The sequence below is a fragment of the Schistocerca cancellata genome, chromosome 9, assembly GCF_023864275.1.
Source record: "Schistocerca cancellata isolate TAMUIC-IGC-003103 chromosome 9, iqSchCanc2.1, whole genome shotgun sequence".
NCBI classification, from domain to species: Eukaryota; Metazoa; Arthropoda; class Insecta; order Orthoptera; family Acrididae; genus Schistocerca; species Schistocerca cancellata.
The window spans coordinates 185305687-185330374 of record NC_064634.1 but is presented as its reverse complement, the minus strand read 5'-3'; the positions used below and the strand labels follow the sequence as shown (position 1 = coordinate 185330374).

The 24688-nt window shown below is 41.7% G+C and overlaps 1 protein-coding gene across 1 annotated transcript in view; it reads left to right on the top strand.

The window, feature by feature from the left end:
• Positions 1 to 24688, top strand: part of LOC126101006 (alpha-tocopherol transfer protein-like) — an 88830-nt gene that overhangs the window by 61816 nt on the left and 2326 nt on the right. The window contains exon 6 of the mRNA XM_049911672.1: positions 7835 to 7937. Coding sequence (XP_049767629.1) covers positions 7835 to 7937 — 103 coding nt within the window. The remainder of the gene's footprint in view (positions 1 to 7834; positions 7938 to 24688) is intronic.

Sequence of the window (24688 nt, the reverse complement as noted above, 5' to 3'; positions counted from 1 at the left end):
ACAGCTGTATTGTAGGTGTGCTGCAACAACGGACGGGTATCTATTTTTCCCGAGGACATACTGCTCTACTGTGTGGTTAAATGACGGTGGCATTCTCTTGTGCAAAAATCCCAGAGGTATCATAGTCTCCAGGCGGTGATTACTTAGGAAGATGTCGTCATCAGGAGAAACAAAACTGGAGCTTGGAATGTTAGATCCCTTAATCGGGCAAGTAGGTTAGAAAAAGGAAATGGATAGGTTGAAGTCACGCGTAGTGTGGCTTAGCGAAGTTCGGTGGCAGAAGGAAAAGGACTTACGGTCAGATGAGTATATGGTTATAAATACAGAATTAAATAGGGGTAATGCGGGAGTAGGATTAATAATAAATAAGAAGATAGAAATGCGGGTAAGCTACTATGAACAGCACAGTGACTGCATTACTATACCCAGGATAGATACTAAGTCCACACTCACCACAGTACTATGAGTTTATATACCATCGAACTCCGCTGATGATGAAGAGAATGAAAACATGTATGATGAGATAAAAGAAACTATTCAGATAGTTAGGGCAAAGGAAAATTTAATTGTGATGGGGGACTAGAATTCGATAATAAGAAAAGGAAGAGGAGGAAAATAGTGGATGAATATGGACTGGGGGAAAAAAATGGAAAAGGAAGCCACCTGGTAGAATTCTGAACAGAGCATAGCTTAATCATCGCTAACACTTGGTTTAAGAATCGTAAAAGAAGATCGTACACGTGTAAGAGACATAGAGACACCATAAGTTTTTAGATTGTTTAAATAATGGTTATACAGAGATTTAGGAACCAGATTTTAAACTGTAAGACATTTTCAGAAGCAGATGTGCACTCTGATCACAATTTATTGCTGAGCTATAGATTAAAACTGAAGAAACTGTAAATTTAGGAAATTAAGGAGGTCATACGTGGATAATTTGAAAGAACAATGTTGAGAATTTTAGAGGGAGCATTAAGCAACGACTGACTATAACAGGGGAAATTAATACAGTAGAGGACGAATGGTTAACCTTAAGAGATAAAATAGAGAAAGCAGCAAAGGAGCAAATAGGTAAAAAGACAATGCCAAGTAGAGATCCTTGGATATCACAGAAGATATTGAATGTAGCTGATGAAAAGAGAAAATACAAAAATGCACCAAATTAAGCAGGAGAAAGAGAACAAAAAAGTCTGAAAAATGAAACTGGAAAGAAGAGCAAATTGGCTATCACAAATGGCTAGAGGAAAAATTTAAGGATTTAGAAGCATATTCCGCTAAAGGAAAAATAGATACTGCCTACATGGACACTAAAGTGGTCTTTGGGGAAAAGAGGAGCAGTTGCTTGAATATCAAGAGCTCAGCTGGAAAACCAGCAAGGGAAAGCTGAAAGGTGAAAGGAGTATACAGAGGTCCTATGCAAGAGAGGTGAACTTGAAGGCAATGTTATAGCAAGGGAAGAGGACGTAGATGAAAATTAAATGGGATCTACAGTACTGCGAGAAAAATTTGACAGAGCACTAAAGTCCTAAGTCGAAACAAGGTCCCGCGGAGTAGATGACATTCCGTCAGATCTACTGGTAGCCTCGGGAAAGCCAGCCATAACAAAACTATTCTATCTGGTGTGCAACATGTATGAGACAGACGAAATAACCTCAGCCGTCAAGAAGAAAGTAATAATTAAAACTCCAAAGAAAGCAGGTGCGGATAGGTGTAAATGTTACCGAACAATCAGTTTAATAAGCCATGGCTGCAAAATAATAACACGAATTCTTTACTAAAGAATGGAAAAAACTGGTAGATGCCGACCTCGGGCAAGATCAGTTTGAATTCCGGAGAAATGTAGGAACGCGCGAGGCAGCACTAACGCTAGAACTTCTCTTAGGACATAGGTTAAGGAAAGGCTAACCAAAGTTTATTGCGTTTGTAGACTAGAGAGAGCTTTTGAAAATGTTGACTACAATACTCTTTCTGAAATTCTGAAGGTATCATGGGTAAAATATAGAGAGCGAAGGACTATTTACAACTTGAACAAAAACCAGATTGCAATTATAAGAGTCGAGGGACTTAAAAGGGAAGCAGTGGTTGAAAAGGGAGTGAGACAGCATTGTAGCTATTCCCCGATGTTATTCAATCTGTACATTGAACAAGCAGTAAAGAAAACCGAAAGAAAAATTAGGGGAGGAGTTAAAGTCCAAGGAGAAAAAATGAAAACTTTGAGATTTGCCGACGATACTGTAATTTTGTCAGAGACAGCATAGGACTTGGAGGAGCAGTTGAACGGAATTGACAGTGTCTTGAAAGGAGAATAAAAGATGAATATCTACATCTACATCTATATCTATACTCAGCAAACCACCGTGAGGTGTATGGCAGAGGGTACGTCCCAATGTACCAGTTATTAGGGTTTCTTCCCGTTCCATTCACGTATGGAGCGCGGGAAGAATGATTGTTCGAATGCATCTGTCCGTGCAGTAATTATTCTAATCTTGTCCTCACGATACGCGGTATGAAGGGGGTTGTAGTATATCCCTAGAGTAACCATTTACAGCCGGTTCTTGAAACTTTGTTACTAGGTTTCCTCGGGATGGTTTACGTCTCTCTTCAAGAGTCTGCCATTTCAGTCCCTTCAGTAGATCTGTGACACTCTCCAATGGGTTAACAAACCTGTGACCATTCGTGCAAAACAAGGATAATGGAATGTAGTCGAATTAAATAATGTGATGCTGAGGGAATTATATTAGAAAACGACGCACTTAAAGTTGTAGATAAGATTTGCAACGTGGGTAGCAAAATAACTGATAATGGCCAATGTAGAGCACATAAATGGTAGACGCAATGGCAGAAAAAGCATTTCTGACGGAGAGAAACCTGTTAATATCGAATACAGACTCAGGTGTTAGGAAACCTTTTCTGATGTTATTTGTCTGAAATGCTGCCATGTGTGGAAGTGAAATGTGAGCGATAAACAGTTTAGACAGGAAGAGAATAGAAGCTTTGGAAATGTGGTACTACAGAAGAATGCTGAAGATTAGATATGGAGATCACGAAAAAGATGATGACGTGCTCAATAAAGTGGAGGAGAAAAATATTTGTAACACAGTTTGACTAAGAGTAGGAATAGGTCGATAGGACACATTCTGATACATCAAGGGATCACCACTTTAATACTGGAGGGAGATATGATGGATAAAAAATCGTAGAGGGAGCCCAAGGGATGAATACAGAAAGCATATCCTGAAAGATATACACTGCAGTAATTATTTGCAGATGAAGAGACTTGCACAGGATAGGGTAGCTTGGAGGACTGCATCAAACCATTCTTTGGAATGAAGACCTCAACAACAACACGATAAAAGAAAAGTATAGTGTTTTCTGGGACCCGAAGATTGTCAAATGTAACATCGAAATCGTTTATAAATAAAAGAAAACCTTTAAATGCAGTTAACGGTATCATCCCTACTAATAAAGGCAAACTTCCAATTATCACGACGAATTAATTACTCTACTTGTTCAACACATCTGAGCGCTTTTTACTTTTATTACATGTCACTGCATTTTCATTGATTTCATTCCCAATGACCCATTCATGCACTTAATTCAGTTCATATTCCTTCCTTATCTGTGACTCCTACCAGATCATGTAATATTCACAAACGGTAATGTAATGCCTTTACGTTTAAATATTTCGTGCCGAAATACGGAAGACGGAAATCAAAGTACGTCACTAGCTCCATTAATAACACAATGACTCTGTGACACGGTGGGCAACGTACAAAACATCGTGCATTTCCTTAGCGAAGCACAGAAGCTAGACAGAGAAAACAAATGTCACATACCAGTGGCCAACGGAATGTGGCTAAAATGAGAGAGTTCGGTTGAACAACTTCATACCCAGCCCCGACACAAGATATAAACCATTTTGCACTTTACTCCAAAAATCTTGAAAGAACATGAGGAATTTTTAAATCTCCAAATATAGAGAACGTGAGATACAATTGTCGATCAGCTCTTCATTAGGCACACGTTTCCGTAGCCACTGCTAAGTGCCGCTTCTAATCGTGTAAACAAAGACTTCGTTGGACTGTGAGTAACTGGAAAAGAGTGATTTTGAGCGATGAATCACGCTATACCCTGTGGCACTCGGATGGAGGGATTTTGGTTTGGCGAACGCCTAGAGAAAATTACCTGCCGCCATTTACCGTGCCAACAGTGAAGTGCGATGGAGGTTGTGTTATGGTATGGGAGTTTCTTTCACGTTTAGGGTACATCCCCTTACTGTGCTTCAGAAACGCCTAGAGAAAATTACCTGCCGCTATTTACCGTGCCAACAGTGAAGTGCGATGGGGGAGTTTCTTTCACGTTTAGGGTACATCCCCTTACTGTGCTTCAGAAAACGCTAAATTCGGAAGGATATGAATACATTTTAAAGCATTGTGTACTACGTACAATAGACAAACAGCTCGGAGAAAATTCAGGAATATTATTGTTCAAAAAACCAAAAATTTAAGACCTGACATTCCACTGTATTTGATGAGTTCCGACTTAATTTCATCCACCCCAGCCGCTTTATTGCACTGCAATCTATTGACCATTTTTTCCACTTCCTCAAATGTGATCCTATTTCCATCATCATTCCTATCCCATTCTACCTCGAAATCTGAAACATTACTGATCGCATTTTCACCTACATTGAGCAACTCTTCAAAATATTCCCTCCATCTTCCCAAGGCATCCACAGAATTCACCAGCAGGTTTCCTGACCTGTCCAAAATACTTGTCATTTCCTTATTACCTCCCTTTCGAAGACTGTTAATTACACTCCAGAATGGTTTTCCAGCAGCTTGACCCATAGTCTCCAACCTGTTTCCAAAGTCTTCCCACGATTTCTTCTTGGATGCTGCAATTATCTGTTTGGCTTTGTTTCTTTCTGCAACATAACTTTCTCTGTCTACCTGGGTTCTGGTATGTAGCCATTTTTGATACGCCTTCTTTTTCCTTTTACAGGCTGCCTTGACTGTATCATTCCACCAAGCTGTTTGCTTCTTCCTACTTTTACACACTACTGTTCCAAGACATTCTTTAGCCACTTCTAGTACTGTGTCCCTGTACCTTGTCCATTCCTTTTCCAATGACTGTAATTGGCTACATTCAACTAACTGGTACCTCTCTGAGATCGCTGTTATGTACTTGTGCCTGATTTCCTTATCCTGAAGTTTCTCCACTCTTATCCTCCTACATATGGACCTGACCTCCTGCACTTTCGGCCTCACAATCCCAATTTCACTGCAGATTAAATAATGATCAGTGTCATCAAAGAATCCCCTGAAAGAATACAGAAAAGATTGTAACAACTACAGAGGTATCTCTTTAATCAGCGTTGTGGGTAAAATCTTCTCAGGTATTGTTGAAAGGAAAGTGCGAGTATTAGTTGAGGACCAATTGGATGAAAATCAGTGTGGGTTTAGGCCTCTTAGAGGTTGTCAGGACCAGATCTTTAGCTTACGGCAAATAATGGAGAAGTGTTATGAGTGGAACAGGGAATTGTATCTATGCTTTATAGATCTAGAAAAGACATATGACCGGGTTCCTAGGAGGAAGTTATTGTCTGTTCTACAAGATTATGGAATAGGAGGCAAACTTTTGCAAGCAATTAAATGTCTTTACATGGATAGTCAGGCAGCAGTTAGAGTTGACGGTAAATTGAGTTCATGGTTCAGAGTAGTTTCAGGGGTAAGACAAGGCTGCAACCTGTCTCCACTGTTGTTCATATTATTCATGGATCATATGTTGAAAACAATAGACTGGCTGGGTGAGATTAAGATATGTGAACACAAAATAAGCAGTCTTGCATATGCGGATGACTTAGTTGTGATGGCAGATTCGATTGAAAGTTTGCAAAGTAATATTTCAGAGCTAGATCAGAAATGTAAGGACTATGGTATGAAGATTAGCATCTCCAAAACGAAAGTAATGTCAGTGGGAAAGAAATATAAACGGATTGAGTGCCAAATAGGAGGAACAAAGTTAGAACAGGTGGACGGTTTCAAGTACTTAGGATGCATATTCTCACAGGATGGCAACATAGTGAAAGAACTGGAAGCGAGGTGTAGCAAAGCTAATGCAGTGAGCGCTCAGCTACGATCTACTCTCTTCTGCAAGAAGGAAGTCAGTACCAAGACTAAGTTATCTGTGCACCGTTCAGTCTTTCGACCAACTTTGTTGTATGGGAGCGAAAGCTGGGTGGATTCAGGTTACCTTATCAACAAGGTTGAGGTTACGGATATGAAAGTAGCTAGGATGATTGCAGGTACTAGTAGATGGGAACAATGGCAGGAGGGTGTCCACAATGAGGAAATCAAAGAAAAACTGGGAATGAATTCTATAGCTGTAGCAGTCAGGGCGAACAGGCTTAGATGGTGGGGTCATGTTACACGCATGGGAGAAGCAAGGTTACCCAAGAGACTCATGGATTCAGCAGTAGAGGGTAGGAGGAGTCGGGGCAGACCGAGGAGAAGGTACATGGATTCGGTTAAGAATGATTTTGAAGTAATAGGTTTAACATCAGAAGAGGCATCAATGTTAGCACTGAATAGGGGATCATGGAGAAACTGTATAAGGGGTGCTATGCTCCAGACTGAACGCTGAAAGGCATAATCAGTCTTAAATGATGATGATGATGATGATGATGATAATATTCCTGAAATTGACTGACCATCCAGGGACCCGACCTGAACTCAACTGAACACCTTTGGGATCAGTTAGGACGTCGACTTCGCTCCAGGCCCAGCGTTCAAAATCTATACTGTACCTGGTTTGAGCTTCTGAGGAAGAATGGACTGCCATTCCATCACAGACATTCAGATACCTCATTGAAAGTGTGCCCAGCAGAGTTCAAATTGTCATAAAGGCGAATGGTGGACACAGCCCATACTAATGTCCATATACTTTTGATGAGATAATGTATTTTAAGTCCACTTACGAACTTCTTTATAATATCAGTACTGACCAAAACTCTGTCTCCACAAAGTATGTACCGACAACTATGTATAGATAAACAATGTACACTGTAACTAAAATCAACTTATTGTGTTTCTTTGTTCTGTTTTTCGGAAAGCAGAAGAAGGCGTTACGTAAATGAGTAACGCATTCGCTACAGTATGAGTTGGAATTCCACAGCAATTTATTTCAATAGGATATAAGAATGCTGACAACCGAATCTAAATTCTGAAATTTAATCTAAAACTGACAGCTTCTGCCTGCCCCCAAAAATAAAATAGCTGTTAACAATACAATTCTTTAAAATAGTATCTCATTAGCAGTTCCCTCTGTAGATTATCTGAATGGCTGGTTTGGAGGATTGCAGAGCTCTATGCTACAGTAACTCAAATGCATTCGAGTGGAAAACAAATAATTATTTTCGTTTTCCCAATGCCCATAAACAAAATAAAGCGTATTATGTAAGTAACTAGGGAAATTTCTCAGGAAAACTAACAGGTTTTTATTTATTTTTTCTTGGAAGTTATTGTTTTCATCTTGTAGAATGCTGACCGGCACCCACTCATGTATGTCTGGATTACGTAAATTTATGGATTTACAGAGCAGAGAGCAGTGTTGCACAGTTACGTAGTTCACACTACCTGCTTGTTTTTCTACTGATGTATTAATGGACTATTGGAAATATCACACAATTGCAACATAAACAGTTTGTTAACGAATAATATGAACACAAATTCTAGAAGCAAATAACATCGATAAAACTGAAATTTGAAGGAACACGAGAGATACTCGGAAACTTGATTAAAAACAGATATATTACATGCATACTGTGTTTCAGGTGTTTATTCACTCGAGCATGGAGACGCTGTACGAACATATTCCGAAGAAAATCCTTCCTCAGGAGTACGGCGGGGAAGCGGGTCCGATCGAGGAAATGCAGAGTAAGTACAAAAGATCGTTTAACTGTATTACACTGAGCTAGTTCGTAATGAGCTCAAATGTTCGAATGGCTATAAGCACTATGGGACTTAACATAGGAGGTCATCAGTCCCCTAGACTTAGAACTACTTAAACCTAACTAACCTAAGGACGTCACGCACATCCATCCTCGAGGCAGGATTCGAACCTGCGACTGTAGCAGCCACTTGGTTCCGGACTGAAGTGCCTAGAACCGCTTGACCACAGCGGCCGGCTCGTAATGAGTGATATGCAACGTTACTGTAACTGACTGAAGAAAAAAAAATGTATTTCTCAGAGATGATTAAGATAAAAGGCATTGAACATATACTAACCTAATCGATTGTGGATTGTATAATATACCGGGTGTTTGTCCTAACAGTCGTCAGGCGCATTTTGTCCGGTGTTTCGAGAGATATTTGCAGTTTCGTTTTTGCAGTACTTGAATGGAGTCAAACCAGACTAATACTGCTCATCACGTATTCCATCGACGCCCAGTGTCCATGTAAAAGCTTCGTTTTGTTTACCATTACAAACAAAATTATATTTAAAACGGAATTTTACGGGCCCTTTCGACAGAGCGGTCCGACATTGGTCACGTGCGATATTTATTTTGTCGATATTTATTACGAGGGACAATAAAACACGAAGTACATCAATTTCTCCAACAGCGACTTGGCAGCGCTGCTGCATGGCAGCCGTAGTCAGCAACACCCAGTGCACTATCAGGTCGCGCTGCAGGAGTACTGGTTATACTTCGTGTTTTACTGTCCCTGTTAACAAATGTCGCACTAGACCAATATGGGGTCGCTCTATCGAAAGGACACGTAAAATAACGTTTTAAAATTAATTTTGATTCTAACGGGAAACAAACCGGCTCTTCCCGTCGACACTGGACGTCGCATGAAATACGTGGCGACAGTATCTGTCTGAGCTGACTCCAGATACACACTGCAGAAACTAAAATGCAAATACAGGGTACGGCAGCCTTTATAGCGTAATTTGACTTGGGTAGTACAATGACGTACTGCAGGAATGCGCGCCAGCTTGTGCCGCATTCGTGTACTAATGAGCTGCCATTTCGAGTGTGACAGTGATATGGAGCGGTGGAGTGCACAGCATCGTGCCTTTGTTGTTGAAAGTTATTCCAAGAATAACGACTCTGTTGTTGCTACCCAGCGTCTATTTCGCCAACGTTTCAACTTGGGACGTCATGGGAAAGTTCCAGATGGACGGACCATTGTGAGGTGGGTACGTGCATTTCGAACAACAGGTTCTGTTTGCAGTGGCAAACCGGGAAGAAGTGAAAGAACTGTGCGGACATCAGAAGCCGTGGAAAATGTTCGTGCTGCACTATTTCGTAGCCTAAAAGGTCTGCTCGTTGTCATGCGCAAACTGTGCATATGCCCGATCGCTCATTCAGGAGAATATTGCACGAAGATTTCTATTTTCACCCACATAAGCTGCCGATTGTTCAGGAAATTACGCCTCGCGATTGGGTTTCACGTGAAACATTCTGCTTAACCATGCGTGATCTCCTTCGCCAAAATCCACAAATGTTGCACACCATTCTGATGACAGATGATTTCGAGTTACGTGGTTCAGTGAATAAACAGAATATACGTTATTGGAGTCATGTAAACCCGCATGAACTGCAGGTCAAGCCCTTGCACAGTTGTCGTGTCACAGTGTGGTGTGGAGTTGCTTCCTTTGGGATTATTGGCCCTTACTTCTTTGAGGATGACATCGGTGCGGCTGTAACTGTCACCAGTGAAAGCTACCTAAAGATGCTGTAAGACTTCGTTCTTCCCAAATTAAGTATGGTCGATGTGGATGTGGAACAAATATGGTTTCAACAAGACGGAGGTACCTCGCATACAGCCAGAATTTGCATGGATTTCTTGCGAGAGACATTTCCCGGCAGAGTAATTTCCCGTTTTGGTGACATTTCCTGGCTGCCTCGCTCACCTGCCCTTTCATGTGCAGACTTTTTCCTTTGGGGCTACCTGAAGCAAAAAAATGGTTCAAACGGCTCTGAGCACTATGGGACTTAACATCTTAGGTCATCAGTCCCCTAGAACTTAGAACTACTTAAACCTAAATAACCTAAGGACATCACACACATCCATGCCCGAGGCAGGATTCGAACCTGCGACCGTAGCAGTCCCGCGGTTCCGGACTGCAGCGCCTAGAACCGCAAGACCACCGCGGCCCGCCTACCTGAAGCAAGAAGTGTTCCGAACACGTTGTACCACCATTCCTGAGTTGAAGGATCGCACCAGAACTGCCGTCGGCAATGTCCCAGGGAATACGTTACGCCGAGTTATGGAAAGTTTCCAACGCCACCTAGATGAAAGTGTTGTGCAAAGGGAGCATCATTTGACACGAGTCATATTCAAAAATTAATCCACGACAGGGACAATGACTTACACATTATTAAATGGCATACCTTTAACTATTAATTGACGTAAAAAGTAATAAATAAATTACAGTTACTGCCTGGTGGTGTGTTTTTAATATCCTACTATGAACGCTGCTGCACCCTGTATATGCCGAAAATCCAGAGAAAATGCGACTGACGGCTCTCGGGAGAGACACGCTGTATAATACAGCGCTCTAACAGAAATAGTAAAATTTGGAGGGGGTGTAGTTTAAACTGAACGTCCAAAATTATTTACGCGATGTCTGCAGCAGAAGACAATTCACTAATATTACAAAAATTGCAGTTGCCCTGTTTCACAAGAAAGGAGACACAGGAGACATACTGAAACTATTGACCTATCAGCCTCCTCCCCGCTACGTTCGCAATATTCACTAAAATTATTACCACACGCATTGAAAGATCATTGGACTTCAGTGAAGCAAAGAAACAAGCTAGCTTTAGAACTGATGTGACACAACCGACGACCTGCAAGCCATGTACTAAACTACAGAAGTGATCAGTATGTATGTATGAATTGCAGCTTTGTCTGCAATACATAGATACTGAGAAAGCTTTGATTTCAACTATAACAGGACGTCTGCCAAATAGCCCTTGAAAAAAAAAGTATTGAGTCACCCGGTGTTAGCGCACTGAAGAACATAAATGTGAGGGCTACACATTCAATTCAACTTCGTCACCGGCCGCTGTGGACGAGCGGTTTCTAGGCACTTCAGTCCGGAACCGCGCGACCGCTACGGTCGCAGGTTCGATTCCTGCCTGGGGCTTGGATGCTTGTGATGTCCTTAGGTTAGTTAGGTTTAAGTAGTTCTAAGTTCTAGGGGACTGATGACCTTAGATGTTAAGTCCCATAGTGCTCAGAACCATTTTAACCATTTTGAATCAACTTCGTCAACACGGAGGAAGTTAACTGCTGAAGGAAAGAGCAGAACTAACAGTGAGACCAATTGACTAGATGATGATCTTTTCATTTAAGACATCTGAACGTGATGGTTGAGTCGAGAGCAAAAGACGAAACCAGATAATTAAAACTGGGTAGCAATGCTACCCCTAATAAATATAGTTTTGGAAACCAAAATTAAGGAGGACATCCAAAGTAAGCTAACGGTGAAAGACGACATTTCCACTCCAAACCTCAAGATACAATTAGAATGTGGCTACTTATTTTCGAAATACAGTCAGCTCTCGATAATTCTAAGATCAAGGGACTTCAAAAAAATTTCGAATAGTCAACACCTCGATTTAAAGGAAGTTTCACTGATAGAGGTGGATGGAACCATGTGAAGTCGAAATAAAGGTATCCCCTACAAAAATAAAATTACAAAAAATCACAGTAGTTTCAATAACATTCGTATCTTTTAAAAGGATAAGTAAAAAGTAACAGCTACAAGAGAGACTAAAAGGAAGTTGATTTCGTTTTTCTATTTCATTAATTATTATACACACTGCGTGCCAAAAAAATTGAAGCACCCAGAAGCGGAGGAGGAAAAGGATTGAAACTTCACGGCTTGAGAATATGTGGTGTTATTTCAGTGATTACAACAATATCGAGTCAAATTTACGATGAACTTTGCAGTTTGCGCCCACTTATCACTAGGACGTTGCACTCCTCTGACCTGGATGCGCGCACTGATTCCGTTGGGAAGCATTTCATATATCAGTTGCATCCCCTCCTGATGTAAGCTGCCCCTTATACCCTGGATATTTGTAATGGGACGGAGTTGACGTCCAAATGGCGCCACACATGTTCTAATGGGAACAGGTCTGCGAACCTTGCTGGCAACGGGAGCACCCCAATACTACATAATGCAGCCAGTTCACAGAGACGTTCGCCGTATGTAGACGTGCATTGTCCTGTTGAAAAATAGTACCAATGTACTGTCACATGAAACGTAACACATGAGGGTGCAGTATCTCCGAGACGTATCGTGTGCCGTCAGAGTTCCCTGAACCACTACCATCCTTGACCTAATGTCATGCCCGATGGCTCCCAACACCATCACGCCACGAGCAAGAGTACTATACCGCTCCAAAACATTGGCAGAATGGGCCCCCTGCATGTTTCCATACTCAGGGACGATGCTCATCCAAGACAGTACAGAACTGGGGTTTATCGCTAAACACAATGCGACGTCATGATCCTTGATCATGACCCCACTCGAAATGGGGCCGTTTATGTTGTGGTGTTATCGGCAGCCTACGCGTGGGACGGGAGTTCCTCGGGTTACTACGACCAATGTTGCGGGATGGCACAGAATGTCGCAGGGGGTCTGTTAATATGTAAGCTTTTTATGTAATTTATCTGTATATGAAATGCTGAATATTCTTTTTCAAAAACGTTCTCTGGTTGTAACGTACCTGCTGAGCAACAATGTCTGTTGGTTGGCCCTGTATTACGCTTGTGAACAATGTTGTGAAACAAAACTTTAATCTTAGTGAAACGCTGAATTTTAAACAATGGCAATGAATCTAATTAAATCCCAAAAGAAATTAGTCGTGTATTCAGGGAAAACTATGTTACAAACTCAGTACTGAAGCACGCCATGAAAGCTACGTAACATGAAGTGGAATATCTGACTTGAAATATAAGAAAATAAAAATACTCCTCAACTCGGAAGAAAATAACTGTTGTGATTATCTTCAATGTTCACTCTAAATGAATCTGATTACTTAGCACAACAATTAAAAATTCTGGCCACGTACTGTTTGCTTACAAGAATGGAAAGACAGATCTGCCCTGAAATAAAAGTAACTTACCTCTTACTCAGCATGCTATTTTGTTGCTGGTGTACTGACGTTCCCGAAAGCAAATAGAAATCATCAAATGCAGCAGTAAAGTATAATCTACTCACTACAAAATTTTTCTTTGCTCGTCAGAAACAAACTGTGGCTGCGTGTGTCGTAACGTGCAATGCGCACACGACAAAAAATTTAAAACTCTACTAAGAATGCTGGAGAACAGTTTTTACTTTAAGAAAAAACGTTATTGAAAAATTAAACTCTAATTACTGTCAAAAAAGGACTGTAAAACACGAGAAGATTCTAACAATTATGAAATTCACTTATTACAAAAATTACAGACATCTAAACCGACAGTGCTATTCATGACATGATGAAAACAAAATTTCCGAAAATACTCAAGTTTTATTTTGGCAAGGAATCAGTGGTCTTTCTTTAGCACAGGGACTTCCAGTATGCTTGGTCAAGCGCATTTTCTGTTCTAGCCAAAGCTGAAAATATACCAGTCTACTTCCATTCTAAGGATCTACTAGCCCAACGTTCCCAGTGACGACTTTGCTTTTTCTGGTGTAATAGATGCATTGTAGCTGATTTTGTTACTCCTTGATGAACCTACATTTCTTAAAACTGTTAGAAATCTTCATCAGAGTAACATTTTTCCAAGCCTTACTAGCAACGGCCATACTGTTATTTTGGGCCTTAGTGCTATCTAACACCATGGTCAGAACTTCTTGAGGTGCAAAGTTTTATTGTTTTGAATTATTCATTTGTAAAATGGTTTAATTTCGATGTGGTCGTCTCAGGAGGAATAAAATCACATTATATAAATGTTGAGTGTTGTTATGAACTTCGCAAATCTCCAGAAGAAAACAGGATTTTCCGCTTCTAGTTTTTCGTTTCTTTGTTCAGCCTCTATGGCCGCTCACTGAGCAATTCTGTTGTCATCCACGTCTTTTTGAGGCAGCCATAAGACATAGAAACGATTTGATACTCATGGAACATAGACTGTTACCAGCTTTCACTATTAGTTCGAATTATCGAATTTAAAAAAAAAAAATGTGTTTCCACTTCGAAGTATGCGGTCTTTATAAATGTTTGTATCATAATTTCTTACGTCACGATTTCATAGACGCCTAACTTATTTATTTATATATCGCATAGACGTATATATAAATAATGTTAGTCATTTTGAACATAATGAAGTCATCGAACATTTCAATGAAAGTACGTAATTCGTCACATGATTAAAAAAACTGTTTAGTGTGTGAAGCACCTCTGAAGATGGTAACTGCTAGCCGAAGTAACTATTTTTATGTGTCTATGCGATCGTGACGTAGTAAGTTATTAAAAGTGTTAGACAGTCCTCTGTCTTCGAAATATAGTGTGTCTGGGGGCGGTCTGTCAAGATAATCGCTTCGATGTATCGATTGTACCACAACACACAGAATTTCTTCGATTCATTAAGGTTCTTTCAAGGAACCGGACAACTAGTTCGATTTATCGAGAAATTCAGTTCATAGAGGTTATAATCAGCGGGAGTCTATTGTAATTAACACAACACAAGATTTTATTTAACACACACTTCTGCGACTTAGACAGAAATGTGCTAACAGTGACTGATTATTCGTAACAGTGGCTAACGCCCTTCCCGGATATTCCTCATAAATTCCGTTGCTGGAACTACCGAAATTTGCTAGCTGCGAGACGAGTTCACTGTGCCGTGACTCAGAATTCCGTCATCTCATGGCGTCAGGTCACATGGCCAGATGAGTGAACAGTTCTCAGGCCCTTTGCACAGATTCCGTATCTTAACAAGTTTGTTTGTCTGTTTCAGCATTCGTTAGGTGGCTTGAAACACACTTACTTCCCGTTATCGTGTGGGATACTTTACAACTATCAGTTCCACACAGCCGGTATCTAAGGTCAAGTTTCCCCGCTTTGTCTCGGGATCCTTTTGTCGATTTCATTATCCGGTAGCTTTGCGCCAAGAGGCTCAAAGTGTTCATCAGCCTAAGTACTTTTATCTCGAGCAGCACAACGTGACATACAACAAATAGCAGAGATAATTTGGAAGCTTAGTTCTGAAAATAGAAGACTGCTACTCCAGCGAGCGGTTCTCAAAATGCGGCGCCTCGTGAACTGCCATTTGTTGGAGGCAAAGGGATCTCAGTGCGCTGTAGTAAGAGAGTCAGAAGCACAGACAAGCCATGGCTACTTATTCTTTGACTGCTGAATCGGGTGAAGGCATTTTTAGCTAAAGTTTTTCCTGCAAGAAGGTGGAGGAGTGTCTTTCTCTTCGTGCTGTTGTCTATTCTGGAAATTATTAAACGCGTTCACAGAAAAAACTTGTTTGCTGAAGGAAATTTTTAGATAATGATGGACGCTGTCCGCGAAATCGCGTAGCTCGGAACCTCCGAGAAATATCACCTTCTCTGGCTCACTGCATCACCGTTTACTGAAAGCATATTTCTGTACGATACCTGACTCGGAAAATTATTTTTTTCAAATTAAATAAGTAGAGAATTTCCTCTTTAAAGTTAATTTTGTGCATTTAAGTTAATTCTAAATATTTCTAATTTATTTTCTAAAACTACGCTGACACGATGTTTCCTCAAAAAAACTGTCACTGAAAGTTTTCAGTAATTCCCAGAAACTAATTATACCCGTAGAAGATATTCCAACAGTAGACTTAATATGGTACTACAGGCAGTTCTTTTCGTTTGAGACGTCGTGTTTCAAGAATTAGTTAATATTTTTGTTGTTGCTTTGAATTCTACATCTATTACTCTGCATACCACTGTGAAGTGCATCATAGAGGATACTTCCCATTGTACTACTTGTTATTCTTCCCGTTTCATATGAGTATGGTGCGCGGGAATAATTAGTGTCAGTTCAGTGCAGACTGTTTCAGTAATTAGTTTTTAAAAACAAGAACCTTTAGGAGCGTACATACTTAACAGACTAGCGACAGTTTTCTGTGACAATCCTAGTTGTAGTACTTGTTGTTATAAAACTGTGCGTAAGGAGACATCAACTCCCACGTTCAGTGCAAAGAAGCTTCGTGGTTTAATAGCCGTGTTACAAAGCTGCTACGTAAACGAAGAGACCCTCGTCACATGTTCAAGAATAGACAAAACCTATCAGACAAACAAATGCTGAAAGAAGCGAAAATGAGCGAAGGAGAGGGATGAGATAAGCGTTTAATGACTTTTAAAGTAAAATTTTGTCAACCAAGCTGACTAAAAACCCTAAAAGGTTTCGGTCTCATATAAAATCAGTCAGCGGTTCGAAATCACCTACACTGTCACTCATTGACCTCTCAGGCACCGAAACGGAAGATAACAGAGAGAAAACCGAAATACAGAATTCAGGCTTTCGAAGTTGTTTCACCGAGGAAGATCGTCACACGGCCCCTCCTTTCAGTCAGTCAGTTGTACGAACGTCGGAATAGCAGATATTTGAGATAACCGATCTCACAATAGAAAAGAAACTTCAGTTGCTTAGCAGTGGAAAGGCATCACTAGCAGATGAGATACCTATAAGATTCTACAAACGTTATGCGAAAGAACTTGCTCCCCTACCAGCAGCAGTTTATCGTCGTTTGCTGGAGCAAGCGACTGGAAAAAAGCTAAGCCGCTCCTGTTTTCTGAAACAGTCGTAGCGCAGACGCACATAATTATAGGCCAATATCTTTGACGACAATGGGTTGTAGAATTATGGAACATATTTCTTTTATGCTCTCGAATTATATAGTTTTTGGAGAAGAAAATCTTTTCTATAAAAATCAACATGGATTCGCAAACAGAGATACTGCAAAACTCAATTCCCTCTGTTCCTCCATGACATCCGTAGCGCTGTAAACAACGGCAATCAGTTTGAGAGCTTGTTTCTTGACTTCAGGAAGGCATTTCATATCGTCCTGCAGTGCCGTTTATTGAAAAAAGAATACAAGCTTACCGAATGTCGGACGAGATTTGTGACTGGATACAAGACTTCCTTGCAGACAGAACTCAACACGTCGCTCTTAACGGAACAAAATCATTACGTGTATAGGTAATTTTTTATATATATATATATATATATATATATATCATTTAGTAGAAAGCATCGGATGCTCTTTAAGGCTTTTCGCAGACGATGCTGTTGTCTATAGCAAAACTACGATGCCATATGACAGATATGACAGTATCGATTTGCAGAATGATGTGCAGAGGCTCTGTCAACTGATCATGAACGTAAATAAATGTAACATATTGCGCGTACAGAGGAAAAGAAAGACGCTACTGTACAGCCACACTGTTTTAAAAAATCGCTGGAAACAGTATCTGTCGTAAAATATCTAAGAGTAACTATCCAGATCGACCTTAAGTGGAATGGTAAATGGAAATAAGAGTTTGGCGACATTGGCCGGGAGGCCCCTTGCGGGGCAGATCCGGCCGCCTTGGTGCACGTCTTATTACATTCGACGCCACATTGGGCGACCTGCGCACCGGATGGGGATGAAATGATGATGAAGACAGCACAACATACAGTCCCTAAACGGAGAAAAATCCACGACCCAGCCGGGAATCGAAGCCGGACCCGTAGGACGGCAATCCGTTACGCTGACCACTTTATTTTGCTCGTTGGTGATCGTTGTGTTTCGTCGTTGCGGACGTCACAAGACATCCGTTAAAGTTCGTTTTTTTTGTGTCCGTCCACTCAGTTTTTTATTACAGAGGCCAACCAGCTCTCTGACCGAACACGCTGAACTACCGTGCCAGCTGTAAAAACGTTGTGATTACGAATCAAAGACGCTACCCCTGGCCTACGTGGTATCATACCACTCAGCTATCGAGGCGGACACCTTAACTGGAATGACCACATAAACAAATAGTGTGAAATTCAGATGCCAGATTCTGATTCATGGCAAGAATGTTAAGGAAATGTAATTCATCCACGAAGGAAGTGGCTTACAAGGCGATTGTTCGACTGCTCCTTCAGTGCTGTTCGTCAGTATGGGACTGATAGAAGAGGCAGAGAAGTTCCAACGGAGAGCGGCGCGTTTCGTCACGGGATCTTTTAGTCGGAACGAGAGCGTTACAGAGATGCTCAACAAACTTTGTAAGTAGGCTGTTTAGGTTTTCAAATGGCTCTGAGTACTATGGGACTCAACTGCTGTGGTCATAAGTCCCCTAGAACTTAGAACTACTTAAACCTAACTAGCCTAAGGACATCACACACATCCATGCCCGAGGCAGGATTCGAACCTGCGACCGTAGCGGTCGCGCGGTTCCAGACTGTAGCGCCTTTAACCGCGCGGCCACTTCGGCCGGCCTGTTTAGGTTTTTATGTTGGTAACGCCACGTAGCGCTCTGTATGAAAATCACTGACTGTGCTGTGTGCAGTCTGTGGCTGGTTTTCATTGTTGGAATTTTTGCTATTGTAGTGTTGGGCAGTTGGATGTGAACAGCGCGTAGGGTTACGCAGTTGGAGGTGAGCCGCCAGCAGTGGTGGATGTGGGGAGAGAGATGGCAGAATTTTGAGAGTGGACGATCTGGACGTGTCCATCAGAAAGAGTAAATTTGTAATACTGTATATCATGAACTGATATAGGCCTGTATATGATGGCTTTTGAACACTATTAAGGTAAATAAATTGTTTGTTCTCTCTCAAAATCTTCCATTTGCTAACGGTACCTATCAGTAGTTGGTGCCTTCAATAGTTAGAATCTTTTATTCAGCTGGCAGCAGTGGCGCTCGCTGTATTGCAGTAGTTCGAGTAACGAAGATTTTTGTGAGGTAAGTGATTCATGAAAGGTATAGGTTATGTTAGTCAGGGCCATTCTTTTGTATGGATTATTGAAAGCCAGATTGCGTTGCGCTAAAAATATTGTGTGTCAGTTTAGTGTTGATCAGCATAAGTAAAGAGAGAAATGTCTGAGTACATTCATTTCTGCTCAGCTGTTTGAAAATCAAATAACGTAAGAGGTTTACCAGCACAGTAATTCATAAATTTTTCTAAGGGGAGGTTTCAACGTCAGTGGCAGAAGCTGGAGGCGTTGTGCGGCACGGAGAAGTTTACTATTGAAATTCTCATAGAGTAGGACAACATATTAGTGCTGCCACATACAGCTCGCGGAATGGCCATGACGAGTTAATGCAGAGGCTTTCCGCTAATCATTCTGACCTACGCCACGTTTACGAGTAGAACAACGAGGGGGATAACTTAGATTTAAGTGCGGAATGTATGGGCAAAGTCGTTCATCCTGGGGAACTAGTTCACTGGTGATCGCTGTTTTTTGAGAACCGTTCATTTTTACTAGTTCACCGTTCATTTGTGCTTGGTATACGGTTCTTATGACAAATTGAAAATTAGGAACATAGGTGACTGAAGATGGAAGGCGCCAAGAAGGGTACTTGCCTCCACCCTGGAGCACAGAGTTTTTATTCATAACACTTGTAATTTTCGTGATTCTGCAAAACATCTCGTTTAGCCAATTGCTGCGTTATGTGGCTCATCGCAGTGAAATAATATAAGGTGGTGCACGAAAAACTGGCCCCGAGTACTGCTCGCCAATTACGCTGGAACTGTTGACCGCTACGAGCAGAATAGTTAAAAATGAAATAATTAGACAGTGAAGAAATAACAAATAAGCTAATGCAAACAACAACTTCGAAACAATAGGTAGGCGACGATGAGCAATCTAGTACTCGGGGCCGATTTTTCGTGCGCCACTCTGTACCACTGAAATACTGTTGTAGAAGTTTCTCTTTACAAAATGTGACACCAGACATTCTATTATGGAACTTCATTCGGTTGTAAGTGGGTCTGCCTTCCATAACAATGAACATGCTCTTTTACCTTGAATCAAAAAAAGACGGAAAATGGCCACTCGTGTGTGCCGTGCCGACTTCCTATGCATGTGTAATAACAGAAAAAAACTTGCCTTATCACAAATATTTCTTCTGCTGTTCATCGAAATAGTGGAGGAAGCTGATACGCCGTTTTGTTAACTGAAAAGGTGTATGTATTACATACCACGTAATTTTATGTAATTTTCGTAATTATAAAATACATTTTAATTATTGGTCATGGACGCTGAATAGAATTCGGAAAGAACCAGAAGTTCAGAGAATGGGCATGCACAGTGAACGAAACGACAACTCTATACTGAACTAACTACTAGCAGTCGGCAGTGCAACTGCGACGAGTGGCCACGCGAAGGAGGACGAGTCCGGCCGAGCGAGAGCGAGATAGATGGGAACGGGATCGAGGCTGGAACGAGACCGGCCGACGTGCCGTTGCGGGAACGAGACCGACCGTTTCCCGTTCCCGAGAACTACAAGTAGAAATCCGCGACCGAAGTGAACTATGAAAGTCTGTTCCCTAGAATTCGTTCATCGCTCGTTCCGTTAATCTTGATGAACCGTTCGTTTGGACAGGTTAGTTCGCGAACGACCATCTCTAGTCGTGAGTGCGAGATTATATCAATTATAGCACGCAGAGAGACATTTAAACAATCATTCTTCCCGCGCCCAATACATGAATGGCACTGGAAGAAGCCCTAATACCTGGTACATTGTTAAGTACCCTCTCCCAAGCAGTTCACAGTGGTTTCAAGAGTATAGATGCAAGCCAAGATAACAGATGCATGCACAGAGGAACAACACTGACTGCATCCAATTATTTGCCTGTAAAACAGATCGACATTGGCGCCACTTGGGAAAATTCATAAAGTGTTGCTACGTACTGCAAGATCAAAGAGACATTCAGTGGACCCGTTCTAAAACTCACTTCTCCTTTGCATTATACACTGTCCAGATACATCAATGTGATCACCTGTCAAAAACCGGAATAATCAAATTTCGCAGCGCAATATACCCCGAGACGTGTAGGAAGAGAATCATTGAGGTTCTGGAAGGGACCGACAGGTATGTAGATCCATGCAGATTCCAATACTGTGGCCAGAGCTGCGCTACGTTTTTTCGATTGAGTATCCATGGCGCATATAGCTCGATCGAAGTGGTGCTGCCAGCCGGAGCGGCCGAGCTGTTCTAGGCGCTTTAGTCTGAAACCGCCCGACCGCTACGGTCGCAGGTTCAAATCCTGCTTCGGGCTTGGATGTGTGTGATGTCCTTAGGTTAGTTAGGTTTAAGTAGTTCTAAGTTCTAGGGGACTGATGACCTCAGCTGTTATGTCCCATAGTGCTCAGAGCCATTTGAACTATTTTTTTGAAGTGGTGCTACAGACTCTCGATTGAGTGTAAATCTAGGGCCTCCTCCGTGCCATCCAACATAGATTTAGCATTGACTATACAAAACTTAACTCACACGTTTCTCACATGACATACTGAAAGCCTTGGATCAAAGCTGCCAAGTGGAATCGGTGTTTATCGATTTCCGAAATGAATTTCGCTCCGTTCCACATCTATGTTTATTATCAAAAGTGAGATAGTATTTGGTAGGAACAAAGCAGCAAGTTATCTTGAATGTAGAGTCATTGACAGATGTAGAAATAACTTTGGGTATGCCACAGGGAAGTGTGTTGAAAACCTTGCTGTTCACTTTGTGTATGAATGACGTAGTGGGCAATTTTGGTATTAACCTCAGACTTTTCGCAGATGATGTAGTTATCTACGATGAAGTATAGTCAGAACAACACTGCAGAAATATTCATTTATACCTTGATAACATTTCAAAGTCGTGCAAAGCTTGGCAACTTGCTTTAATTGCTCACTAATGTAAAATGTTGCACTTCACAAAACGAAACTCCTTTATACCGGGTGGTTATAGTTAAAGTGCAGCTACTCACTGAGCTTCAGTGCAATTACCCTAATAGTATCAAAATGGTTCACATGGCTCTAAGCACTATGGCACTTAACATCTGAGGTCATCAGTCTCCTAGACTTAGAACTACTTAAACCTAACTAACGTAAGGATATCACACACATCCATGTCCAAGGCAGGATTCGAACCTGCGACCGTAGCAGCAACGCGGTTCCGGACTGAAGCGCCTAGAACCCCTCGGACACAGCGGCCGGCCCTAAAAGTATCACTAAGTCACAGTTGCAATCAGTAAACTCATACATATACCTTATAGGACATGAAATGGAATGATCACATATATGGTAAAGGTGGTGCCAGACTTGTGTTTATTAGTAGAGTACTAGGGAAATGCAATCAGTCTACGAAGGAGATTGCTCACAAATCACTCATGGAGCCCTTCCTAGAACATTGCTCAAGTTTGTGCGACCCATGCTAAACAGGAATCACGGGGGATATTCAACTTACACAAAGAAGGGTAAAGCGAATGGTCGCAGGTTTGTGTGACCCTGGGAGGGTGTCACAGATATGCTGAAGGAACTGATTTGGGAGACTCCTGAAGTTAGACATAAACTATCCCAAGAAACCATACTTACAGACTCTCAAGAACAAGCTGTAAATTATGACTCTAGGTGTGTACTACACCCCCCCTCCCCCCCCTCCCCCCCCCCCCCTCCACACACACACATTACGCCCGTATGGATCATGAGGAAAACATTAGATTAAGTACAGCAAGCACGGAGGCATTTAAATAATCGATCTTCCCACGCTCCATACTTGAATGAAACGAGAAAAAATGCTTGTAATTGGCACAATGGAGCGTATCCTTCGCTGTGCACTTCACAGTGCTTTGAAGAGTTCAAATGTTCAAATGTGTTTGAATCCTTAAGGAACCAAACTACTGAAGTCAACAGTCCATAGACCTACACACTACTTAAACCAACTTTTGCTAACAACAGCTCACACGCCCATTCCCGAGGGAGGACTCGAACCTCCCGCGGGAGGGCCGCGCCGTCCCTGATATGGTGCCTCAAACCACGCGGCCCTTCCCGGAAATAACCGGCCGGCGTGGCCGAGCGGTTCTAGGCGCTTCAGTCTGGAACAGCGCGACCGCTACGGTCGGAGGTTCGAATCCTGCCTCGGGTATGGATGTGTGTGATGTCCTTAGGTTAGTTAGGTTTAAGTAGTTCCAAGTTCTAGGGGTCTGATGACCTCAGAAGTTAAGTCCCATAGTGCTCAGAGCCATTTGAAGCATTTTTTTTTCTTTCCGGAAATAAATATTTTGCAGTGTTATTGTGTCGTTCTAGGCCTCTCACTTCCGTGCAACATACTGACACAATATTATTGTGTCAAAAATACTAAGTGTTTGAGAGCAGCCTTAAAATAGCCTTTTCCAGGAATCCCGTCGAGAAGGGTGTCTGGGATGGGGAAAGATGTAACTTTTATTTAAGAATAACTCAATGAAATGACTTGATACTACAAAAGGTTAGGATGCCTAAGTTAACTACGAAATACAGTGTTTATGTTACATGATTGCGAAATAAGCAAGAGATAACTGTAATTGATTCTTTAACGTGACGCTCACGTCATTTCTCGCTCATGAGTTCCCGTGTTTATCCGCCTCGATAAATGCTATGTAGTGCACAACTGATACATCTGACAATTGCCATCTGAGTAAATCCTTTTACACTGCGTGGTTATAATTAAAGTGCAACTACTCACAGAGGTCGTAAGTGGTTTATAATTACCATACGACAGCGAAAGTTGGTACAATGCTAATATGTTAACGGCGAACCAACTTACGCTGGAAAAAATAATTTGCCGCTGTACACTGTTTCCATGACTGTATGACATCCAACTGTCATTTCACAAGCTATAACGTGAGTGAACAGTATGGCTATCGAGAAGAGAAACCGTGCGCTGTTAGTGGAACTGGAGAGGCCCGATGTCATTAAATGGTTTACAGGAGATGATAATGAAATTCAGAAATACAGGTAAGCTTGCTGTGGCAGCTGGAAGAGGAGGGCGTCCTATACCAGAGGAGGATATTTGCGAGATTTCTGTTGCTGTCGTGAGAGCTGTCCATTCCGTGGTCAACACTACGAAAAGTTCTATGCTCTATTTGACACTGGTACCTGCATAAGATCTACGAGGTTGCTATTACCGCCATGAGAACTGTTCAAATGAAAATGGCTCTGAACACCATGGGACTTAACATCTGAGGTCATCAGTCCCCTAGACTTAGAACTACTTAAACCTAACTAACCTAAGTACATCACACACATCCATGCCCGAGGGAGGATTCGAACCGGCGACCGTAGCAGCAGCGCGGTTCCGGACTGAAGCGCCTAGAACCGCTCGGTCACAACGGCCGGCGAGAACCGTTCATTCCATGGTCAAGAGTACAGAAAGTTTTGCAGTCTATTTGACACTGGTACCCGCGTAAGATCCAGACGGTGCGGCAAATGAAACCACAAGATCAGCAGCAAAGTTTTGAATTAGCCCTTGGGTATCTGGCATGGATCGAAGCTGATAACATGTGGCTGGGTAATATTCTATGAACTGAGGAGCCCCATTTTACACTACAAGGTGCAGTGAATATACAGAACTACCGAATCTGTGGTACTGTTAAACTGCATGTTGTGCGCCAAGAGCCATTGCTCTCGCCTTATGTGACGGTGTGATGTGAATTCAAAAGCCCCTTTATTCTCGGTCTGTTCTTCTTTCAAGAGAATATACTCAGAGCAGCTGT